This window comes from Gekko japonicus, unplaced genomic scaffold (assembly GCF_001447785.1).
Source record: "Gekko japonicus isolate JY-2015 unplaced genomic scaffold, Gekko_japonicus_V1.1 scaffold4893, whole genome shotgun sequence".
Lineage (NCBI taxonomy): Eukaryota > Metazoa > Chordata > Lepidosauria > Squamata > Gekkonidae > Gekko > Gekko japonicus.
This window is the reverse complement of record NW_015159857.1, coordinates 42,149-53,061: the sequence shown is the minus strand read 5'-3', so window position 1 is coordinate 53,061 and position 10,913 is coordinate 42,149. Positions and strand designations below refer to the sequence as shown.

The 10,913-nt window shown below is 48.0% G+C and overlaps 1 protein-coding gene across 1 annotated transcript in view; it reads right to left on the bottom strand.

The window, feature by feature from the left end:
* Positions 1-1,608: 1,608 nt before the first annotated feature.
* LOC107107713 overlaps positions 1,609-10,913 on the bottom strand; it is a gene marked incomplete at its 5' end in the record, with an annotated part of 50,554 nt that continues 41,249 nt past the window's right edge. The window contains 3 exons of the mRNA XM_015408029.1: positions 1,609-1,704; positions 2,419-2,488; positions 3,269-3,305. Coding sequence (XP_015263515.1) covers positions 1,609-1,704; positions 2,419-2,488; positions 3,269-3,305 — 203 coding nt within the window. The remainder of the gene's footprint in view (positions 1,705-2,418; positions 2,489-3,268; positions 3,306-10,913) is intronic.

Here is a 10,913-nt window from a genome sequence, read left to right as displayed (position 1 = left end):
TTTAAGCCCAAGTTTTATTCAGGTACGAGCTCTCCCTCCTCTGCGAGGACAGATCTACACATCCCCCCCCCAATAGCTAGCAATCCAAAACAGTTCAGTGGAGCCTGAGCGGTGGGTGTTGCCTTCTGACACACTTCCGGTGATGTCAGGGGGTGTGGCATATGCAAATAAGTTATGCTAATGAGCTCCTGCACCTCTTTTTCTACGAAATGACCCCTGCATAAGTCCATATTGGCCGTTTCCCACCTCAAGCAGTGAAACAGTGCTGTATTAACTAGAAAAGTGCTAGGAGGAGAAACAGCAGAATGCAATAGAGAGCCAGCAAGCTCTGCTGCTTGAACAGCTGAGAAGGAAACTATTGTGTAGTGGGTTGCCGCGTGGACGAATGAGGGACTAGGATCCTAGTCCCTATTGTTGTGCCGAACTGAAGCTCAGGAGTGTGCGCTGGCCTCCGGTGGTGGTCAGCGGACACAACAGAAACAATCTGTAGTCTTGGAACAACTCCACAAAGGAAACAAAATCACCCTGAAAACTTTCCTACATTCTCCTGTAACAAGAGGTATCAGTCTCCAACAGCTGGAGTGTTTCAGAGACCTGCCGTTGATAAAGGCAAAACAGTGTGGTAAGAAGACCAGCGCAAATGGTTGGGTGATTGACAGAATGGAGGATTTCTGGCTCCCATTCTGAGAGGATTCGCTTCGATAGCCCTACAGAATTATGCGGCCGAAGCAAAAAGAAATCCGGACTTTATGAAGACATTCAATCAGAGCTGGTCAAAACCCAGTCCAGAAATCACAGAAAGAAGGACGTTGGCAACAGGACCATGGCAAAGGACCTAGTGGAAGTTGTTGACATGTCTGGTTGGTATTTCCACATGAAAAATATTGGAAAGGTGATAAAAACACCTTTTGGAGAACCAGCGGTAGTTATGACCAAAACAGAATCTTGTTATACCACGTGGAGTAAGAGAGAAGCAATCACTTGTGAAAGAAAACAGATGCCATGGGTAAGCGTAAATTTGAAGGGAAACATGGAATATAAGAAGAGCCTGCTGGATCAGACTAGAGGGTCCACCATCCTCTTTCGCACAGTGGCCAATCCATTGTCCTTGGAGGCAAACAGAGCATAAAGGCTGAGGCCAGGCTCGTAGCCACTGGGGGGGGGGGCTGACAAGGGAGATGCCCCCTCACAAACTGCCCTGCCTCCTCATTAACCAGCCATGCCTCCCCCCCCAGTGAGGTGTGAGCCAAGACAGAGCCTCGTGAGCACAGGGGAGAAGCAGGGGAGGCAGGCTGGAGGTGGGGGCCGGTGGCCACGTGCTCCCTCAGGTGCAGCCACTGTAGAGGCAGGGACAAAGGCTGGCCCGGCCTGAGTCACCTGCATGAGCAGGGGGTGCTTGACAAAGCGACTGCCTGGCTTGCTGCTGGCCGGTCGCGGCCCCAGTGAGCACAGGCAACGAGTGGCATGCGCCTTTCCATCCGTCACCAGAGGGAGCTGAGACTTCCTCCTTGCCCCGGCCCCAGCCTCGGCAGGCGTCCTCCTCCTCCCTCAGCCGTGGGGTGTGCCACTGCCAGGGCCAGAGGAGCCTCACCTGGCTTGGAGTGGCCACTAAGGGGAGCGGATGAAGGGTGTGCTGCAGTGGCCACACCCTCCGCAGGAGCCGCTGAGCAGGCCACGCCCCTGCCCCAGGAGCAGCCCCGGGGCCTGTGAACATACACGGAGCCCAGGGGAGCAGGAGCTGGAAAGGGGGGGTCTAAGTTGGCTTCCTTGGGAGTCAGCTTCACTGTACTAAACCACCCCTCTGTTGCCCCCTGTTAGATCGCCGCTAACAAAGATCCGGAGAGTGATTTCAACCAAAGTGATCAGCTTTATTGGAGTAACGAACAAGCGCATAAAACAAGTAATAACCAGAACAGATTAACATTGGAACCTTGGTTCCTTTTAAACGTTCCTGGGCTAATGTAGCCACGCCTACTTACAAATAACAACCAATAAGGTTGCTCGGATAAAGTCCAATGAAAGTCCTTCCCGCTCAGGGAATAAGTGTCGTTCTAATTGGTCGCTGAAACAGAGCGACCAATAGCAAGTCCGTTCTGAGGAGCCTTCGTCCGGCTCAAAGCTTCACATGGGGAGTGAATGTGGTGATTCATTAAGCCATTGCAATACATTACACCCCCCTAACAAAGGTTTCTGGCTATGGGCCTGGCTGAGGACCACCACCACCACCACCCCGCTACTGCCTCCTAGCACTGCCATTGAGGTTTGTTGCCTCTGGTTACGGAGACTCTCTTTAGACACTATGTCCAGTAGCCACTGATGGGCCTCTCCCTGAATCTGTCTAACCCCCTTTTAAAGTCATCCGGGCTTGTTGCCATCACTACCTCCTCTGGTGATGGATTCCACAGCTGAATGACTCACTGAGTCAAGAAGTGTTTCCTTTTCTCTGTTCTGGACGTGTTTCCCAACGATTTCATTGGGTGCTCCCAAACTGCAGCATTATGGGAGAGGGAGAGAAAGCTCCCTCTGTCCGCCCCATGTATAATTTTATAAACCTCGATGATGGCCATCTTTTTTCCTAGACGGAAAAGGCCCATCCTTTGCTCATAGGAAAGGTGCTCCGATCTCTTAAGCATCTTGGTTGCCCTTCTTTGTACTTTTTTCGGTGCTTCAGTGTCCGTTTTGAGATACAGTTAGCGGGAGTGTGGGGAGCTGCGGTGGCTCAAGTGGTTAAGACGCTGAACTGCAGGCTGTGGAAGGTCAGTAGTTCAGCAGTTCAAGACCCGGGTGCCGCATGACGGAGTGAGCTCCCGTCTCTGGCTCCAGCTCCTGCCAGCCTAGCAGTTCGAAAGCAAGAAATGGCAAGTAGATAAATAGGGACCGCTTCAGTGGGAAGGTAACAGCATTCCGTGCGCCTTGGTGTTTACTCATGCCGGCCACATGACCACGAATACGTCTTCCGACAGTGCTGGCTCTTCGACTTTGAAACGGAGATGAGCACCACAACCCTAGAGTTGGACTCGACTGGCTTTCGAGGAAGGGAACCTTTACCTATGAACAACGCAGGGTCCACTAGAAGACAGCCCCTCCACTGATGTCCAAGTCTTTCACGTCACTTATTACCTGATCTTTTTAACTAGAGACATCAGGGATTGAACCTGGGACCTCCTGCACACCAAGCAGATGCTCTGCCACTGAGCCACGGCCTCTCCCCTCACCCTTGGCCATTTTTAACAAGCAGACAAAGGAAGGAAATTATTAGGTAGCTCACCTGTAAGAGACCGCCAGCTGTTGATGTTTCTGTTTATCTGCCAAGAAAGAAAAACCAGAGTCATTATACTTGCAGAATACACAATGCTGTTGTAACGATTCCTTGTTTCTGTGTGTGTGTGTCTCTTTAAAAGTTTGGTTGCATGGCTGTGGTAGATAGACTAGAGTGGTTGAAAGGCAAGTGTGGTATGATTGGTGGTTGACAGAGAGGGGGAGGGGCTTTGGAAGTGAATCTGGTTGGATGAGTATGTGAGTCAGTCAGTAGTTTCAGTTAGATGTTGACAGTTGATGTTCAGTTAGTTAGACAAGCAGTTCTGTGTTGAAGCAGTTATAAACTGACAGCTGCGGTTGTTCAGTGAGGAAACAGTAAAGTAAAGTTTAAGTGACCAACAGTTAAAGGAAAGTCTGAGGGTCATAACAAACGGGAGAGAAACAGTGAACACATATGGCATTGAGATAAACAAGTGTTACAAAGTTACATGAAAAGATCCCTGTCAGTGAGGGAGAAGATTGTGTGTGATACCAAAGCAATTGTTCATCATTTACACATTACTAGTTACATTGTACCACCCTCTTATTTAGTATTTGTTTCAATAAATCCTCTTTTATCAAAGTTTATACCAGCTCTGAATGACATACTTCCCAGGACCACATAGTTCCTCGTGAGCCTTGAACTCGGTCTACCAAACCAGTAAGCAAAAGTAAAAGCATAAAGGTTTGGAAATCCTTAAAATTTCCTGGTGGCAGCAGATTCTACCCAGTTAAATAAAATACAGAACACTTTTAAAGTGAAACTAGTCCTCCCCAATAAGGAGGACGTCACAGCTGTTTTTTCTGTTGCTAGTGATCACAGAGAAGTACTCCAGAATTTACTTGCTGAGGACTAAGACAGAAGGAGAGGACCAGAAGCTTGTTTTTTGAGATACTTAATTTGAAATAATAAAAAGACGTCCAAGGAACGAAACAGCATTTAAACAGGAAGTAGTATCAACTGAAGAAAGGAACCTGATCAGGGGAAGGAAAAATAAAACACTGTATTCAGCATGAGAATCATATCTCGTGATAAATGAATGGCTAACGGTTGCCAGGGCAAAGAATGAAATGGCAGAAAAGAAGACTGACGACAGAATCTGGGAACAGGGGGGGAAAAGGAGAAGAGAGGCCAGTAGCAGAAAACAAACCAGAAACGAGAGAGAGGATAAAATGAAGCTTGCCTGCCGAAGCCCAGAGAAATCGCCAACAGTACTGAAAAAGCTGATGAAAGATCAGAACTCTGGTAAGGGCATGAAACTTAACTGAAGGAGATCATTAGTAAGGTAAATTAGACCCTCACTAGGTGCGAATTTGTGACACGTAGGGTTACCGGCTCTGGGTTGTGGGTGGAGCCTGGAGAGGGCGGGGTTTGGGGAGGGGAGGGGCCTCAACAGGGTCTAATGCCATAGAGCCCACCCTCCGAAGCTTCCGTTTTCTTCAGGGGAACTGATCTCGATTTCCTGGTGGTGGGTTTTAATCCCGGAAAATTTCCAGCTCCCACCTGGAGTTTGGCCACCCTATCGCTAGGAGCAATCGACTTATTTGAAGGGCTTTCAGTCTGCATTAGTTTCGCCTGTCCCATGACATCTCAAAGGCAAAAGAGACTGACGATGTAAGAACTCTCTTGGTCTTAGGGGAGAAAGAAGGCATTTAAAACAAATGGGACTTATGCTGCAGAGAAGAGTGAAAGAAGACATTTGCTTGGCTTTGAAGGGACCTTTTGGCCTCCCGAAAATGTTAAGGCTGTAATTGTGCAAATGCTTTGCGCAGCCCTAACATAAATCTCACCACAATGGCACAGAAAAACAGGTTTGATGAGCTGAATAAACTTAGATGGAACGGAATGTGCCGAACAACAAGTCTCTTGCAGCCCAAAAAACTCTTCCTCAGGAAGGAAATGAATCGGTTTACCTTAGAGAATTTTGAATGTCAAGGAATCGGCTTTTGACATGTCAGAGAGTTTCTCAGGGATACATGTCCAAAACGTTACTCGCACTAATTAATACAAAGTTTGAGTCCGGTGGCACCTTTAAGACCAACAGAGTTTTATTCAAGGTGCACGCAAACTTCTTCAGGCACATTGAAATGGAAATTAACAGTCCATACATCTAGGCAGACAGTGAGCAGCAAATTAGCATGCAACATAATGAAGACATTTTAACAGATACGAGGACCAAAAGGGAATAACAAACTAAGTTTATATGATCACCGTTTGTTTGGATTTAATTACGGGGGAAAACACTGTGGAGCAAATAAATATATCAAAACAGAAGAAGGAGGAGGAGGAGATTGGATTTATACTCCGCCCTTCACTCGAAGTCTCAGAGCAGCTTACAATCTCCTCTCCCTTCCCCTCCCCACAACAGACACCCCGTGAGGTAGGTGGGGCTGAGAGAGCTCCTCTAGAACTGCTGTTGCGATAACAGCTCTGAGAGAACTTGTGACTGACCCAAGGTCACACCAGCAGCTGCATGTGGAGGAGTGGGGAATCAAACCCCTTTCTCCCAGATAAGAGTCCACACTCCTAACCACTACACCAAACTGGCTAATAGGAGAGTAATGTGTAAATGTATCCACCTTAATAGTGGAATGCTAGGAGTAAATAACTGAGACCCTGTTGTTACGCTCCATTCGACTCCTCTCAAGCATGGAGGTGTGCTACTTTTCTTTGAGGTGGGGTGCAATGTTCCCTCTAAGCTGTGGATTCTTGTGAGCCAGAATTCTACTTTGTGAGCCAAAGAGCTACTAGCATTACAGTTGTGTGAGCGAGCCTACATTTGACTATCGCAATAGAAGAAGAAGAAGAGATTGGATTTATACCCCGCCCTTCACTTGGAGTCTCAGAGCGGCTTACAAACTCCTCTCCCTTCCCCTCCCCACAACAGACACCCTGGGAGGTGGGTGGGGCTGAGAGAGCTCTGACAGAAACTGCTCTTTTTTAAGGACAGCTGTGCCAGAGCTTGTGACTGACCAAAGGTCACATCAGCAGGTGCAAGTGGAGGAGTGGGGAATCAAACCCGGTTCTCCCAGATTAGAGTCCGCGCACTTAACCACTACACCAAACTGGCTCTAGGCATAGATCCCCAAATGCTCCCGTTTCCTAGCCACCCCGCCCCCTCTAACTCCAGCCTGTCCGACTAAAACTCAAAAATGGACAGCAGAGCTGCCCCAATTGCACAAGAAGCCCAGAGGGGAGGGACTAATGCTTTTAAGGAGAGCTCACTACCAGTATCCCTTGTGATGTTGCAAGGGACTTAGGGGCACACCTGTGAGATGATCCTGAGCTGCAGCTCCTGAGGGCGTGAAAGTAGAGCTGGGATTGTGCCTAGCAGAAACAGCTTCCCCCCTCTCCAAACCCCACACATGGCTTTCCTGTCTAGCCCAAGGCCCAGCGGTACCCCAACACATCAGCTGCGTGCCTCTTTGTACAGCCATCTCCACCCCACTCCTTCCATCACCCCCTTTTAGGCTGACCCACAGCCCTCCTCAGCTCCCCCCCCCCATTCAGAAGGGCCACATTCAAGGTCCTCCTGCCGTCTCCCTCCTCCACAACACCCGCCTCAGGGCTTTGCTACTGCAGCCAACCTTCTCTCGTGCCAACTCCCTGCTCCAGCCCACTTTGAGGACGCCACCCCCACTCCAAAATGGGCCTGGATGCTCCCCGGTGAAGAACAATTTGGCCCCTCTGGTTCATAACGTGCACCCCAGGGATTTTGGCGTCACCAAAGGACCTTCTCTGCACCTCAAGAAGAAGAAGAAGAGATTGGATTTATACCCTGCCCTTCACTTGGAGTCTCAGAGCGGCTTACAAACTTTCCCTCCCCCTCCCCACAACAGACACCCTGTGAGGTGGGTGGGGCTGAGAGAGCTCTTGACAGAAACTGCTCTTTTTCAAGGACAGCTGTGCCAGAGCTTGTGACTGGCCCAAGGTCACATCAGCAGGTGCAAGTGGAGGAGAGGGGAATCAAACCCAGTTCTCCCAGATTAGAGTCCGCGCACTTAACCACTACACCAAACTGGATCAGAAGGTGCACCCCTGGGCTGGGAAAGTGGGAGGTTTCGGGGCTGCTTTCAGGTTTCGGGGCTGCACCCAGACAACGCAATCACCGGACCTAAGAACATCAACTGCACCATCTCAGGCTTATTCACTTGCTCATCTTCTAACACTGTATATGCCATTAAAGGCCAACAATGACCTTCGGTTCTCTGCATAGGGCAAATAGGTCAAACCCGACACCGAAGGATAAATGGACACAAATCTGACTTCAAGAATCACAGGGCTGAGAAACCTGTAGGAGAACACGTCACTCTTCCAGGACATTCAATGGGTAACCTCAAAGTAGCTGTTTCATTGCAATGGAACTTCAAGAACAGACTGGAAAGAGAAATTGCTGGATTACAATTTATTACCACACTCGGAACAACCCCCTCCCCCAGGACTTAACAGGGATATTGGTTTCTTTTCTCACTACATGTGTTAAACTCCTCCAGACCTTACATATGTATTCTCACCAAGAAGGGCTATATAGCCTCTTTATTTTAGTATATTACCTATTTGGAATAGTAGATTAGAATAGTGATTGTAATGTAATACAATGAATATTGGAATGTTATTTCTCTGATCTGGTGACAGAGGAGACATAAACTGCACAGCCATCCACCCCCACCGCAAAGAAAAGTATGCTGCTAGTTACCTCCATGCTTGAGAGGAGACGAACGGAGCGTAACAACAGGATTTCAGTTATTTACTTTCAGCATTCCTCTATTAAGGAGGATACATTTACACATTAGTCTCCTATTTTGACATTTATTTGCTCCTTTGTGTTTTGTCCCATAAGTAAATCCGAACCAATTATTATCGTATAAAATTAGCTTGTTATTCCTGTTTGGTCTTTGCTTCTGTTAAAACATATTCATTATATTGTATGCTAATTTGCTGTTCACAGTCTGCCTATATGATGACCTGTTAACTTCCATTTCATTGTATCTGAGGAAGTGTGCCGTGCACACAAAAGCTCACACCCTGAATAAAACTTTGCTGGTCTTAAAGGTGCCCCTGGACTCAAACTTTGTTCGACTGCTTCACACCAACACGGCTGCCCGCCTGGGACTAGTTAATACAGTATTTTATTAACTAATCTCTGCACGAACATTCAGAACACTGGCATTCAAGCTAAGGAACTGGATCCATTGTGCAGTTCATGGAGACCCAAAGGAAAGTAGGGAGAGGCAGGGCTCTTTTTGTAGAAAAAGCCCAGCAGGAACTCATTAGCATAATAGGCCACACCCAACAGCAGAAACTCATTAGCGTATTAGGCCACACCCCTGACAGCACAGCTCATTAGCCCATTAGGCCGCACCCCCAAGTTACCAGAAGTGTGGTCATCCAGCCACACCCACCTTTTGCTTGTTATTCTGTTTACCTTGTTTGTTGTCCAAACCCAGGGCCTTTTTTTGTAGCAGGGACTCCTTTGCATGTTAGGCCACACACCCCTAATGTAGCCAATCCTAATGAGTCTCTGCTGTTGGGTGTGGCCTATTATGCTAATGAGTTCCTGCTGGGCGAGGCCAACTTGGGAGCCAGCCGGAACTCCGTTCCTGTGCGTTCCTGCCCAAAAATAGCCCTGGAAGGAGAAAATTCAGGAAGGAAAGATATCTGTCTCTCTCAAGAATTGCTAGGGTCTGTCCTACTTTAAAAGGTAGCTTTCACACACAATAAATAACACACTTTCAATCCACTTTGCTTGGATTTTCCTGTGTGAAATGACAAAATCCACTTGCCAGCGGTCTCTGAAGTGGATTGAAACGGCATTATTCAGCCTGTGTGAAAGTGTGAAACTGATATTCTTTTCTTCAGTGTTGATGGGAATCCCATCACCTCTCTGAATTTTGGAGGTCAGTTTGCTTGTCTTTCCCTTCCTGGGCTGCATGGAAGAGGGTATTTGGGTGGGTGGGTGTGCTACAGGATCTATGCCTCCTGGTGTGCATCCCCTTCTTTTTTTTTTTGAAGAAAAAGCCCAGCAGGAACTCATTAGAATAATAGACCACACCCAACAGCAGAAACTCATTAGCATATTAGGCCACACCCATGACAATACAGCTCATTAGCATATTAGGCCACACACCCCATGTTACCAGAAGTGTGGTCATCCAGCCACACCCACCTTTTGCTTGTTATTCTGTTTACCTTGTTTGTTGTCAAAACCCAGGGCCTTTTTTGTAGCAGGAACTCCTTTGCATGTTAGGCCACAGACCCCTAATGTAGCCAGTCTTAATGAGTTCCTGCTGTTGGGTGTGGCCTATTATGCTAATGAGTTCCTGCTGGGTGTGACCAGCTCGGGAGCCAGCTGGAACTCCGTTCCTATGCGTTCCTGCCCAAAAATAGCCCTGGATGTAATACTTGCAGCAAAAAAGACTTTTTGCACAGCAGTTACTGATTCATTACTATCAGGTGAAGCATTTTTCCTTCCAATCCTAATTCATCTCCCCATCAGGATTCCTTTACCTTTCTTAGCAAGTTTACAGCCCAGCATGTAGGGGGGAATGAGGGTTGGGGGGGGGACACCCTTCATTGTACACTTCTCCAACCTGAATCTCCTGTTTCAGGACACTACAAATGTTTAGGACGTTAAGCAGGCCAATATCACCTCACCCACTGTAAAATCTGATGTCAAACTGCCCTCGACAGTACATGGTTCCTAGAAAGCAATGAGCACGCTCGGTCCTCCTGAAACATTAAGAGGAGAGAGGGGTTTTTTTTCATTTGCGACTTATTTTCCCCCTGCTTATTTGTGAAGGTGATAGTCTGTGAATCACCCTGTTCCTGTGAACGGCCCTATTTTGCTTTCCTATAAATTGGTACAGGATGAGATGACTTTGTAGAAGAAGTGACCTTTGAGAGGCTGACAGGGCAGTCCTATGCAGAGGACAGTGTCCGTAGCAGGGGGGAAAATTATTTATTTATTTGTTTGTTTCACTTTTACCCCGCCCTCCCCGCTAGGCAGGCTCAGGGCGGCTTCCGAGAACTGACACGCAGTATACATTCATAATAGATTATAAAACATCAATTAAAACACAGCAATCAATATAAAAGATTCTTGAAAACATTCATTAGATGGCGATAAAACTAAGGTGCAATTTAAGGACACATTCGGCAGTACCGCCGCATTAGATCGTATAGGATCAGAGCTCACTGCAGGGCGCAGCTGGTAAAACGTCGCTCCTTTCAGAATGCCTGCCTAAAAAGTTCTGTTTTCACGGCCCTGCGGAATTGTGACAAGTCCCGCAGGGCCCTGATCTCGGGAGGGAGCTCGTTCCAGTAGGACGGAGCTACAAACGAAAAAGCCCTCGTCCTGGTTACCATCAACCTGACTTCCTTAGGGCCAGGGAGGGCCAGGCAGTTTTGGGATCCTGATCGCAGTGCTCTCTGGGGAACATGCGGGGAAAGGCGGTCCCTCAGGTAGGCTGGTCCCTGACCATAAAGGGCTTTAAAGGTCAAAACCAGCACCTTGAAGCGAATCCGGAATGCTATTGGCAGCCAGTGCAGAGTCTTAAGCACAGGCTGGATGTGCTCCCACCTGGGGAGGCCCATCAACAGCCTGGCCGCTGCATTC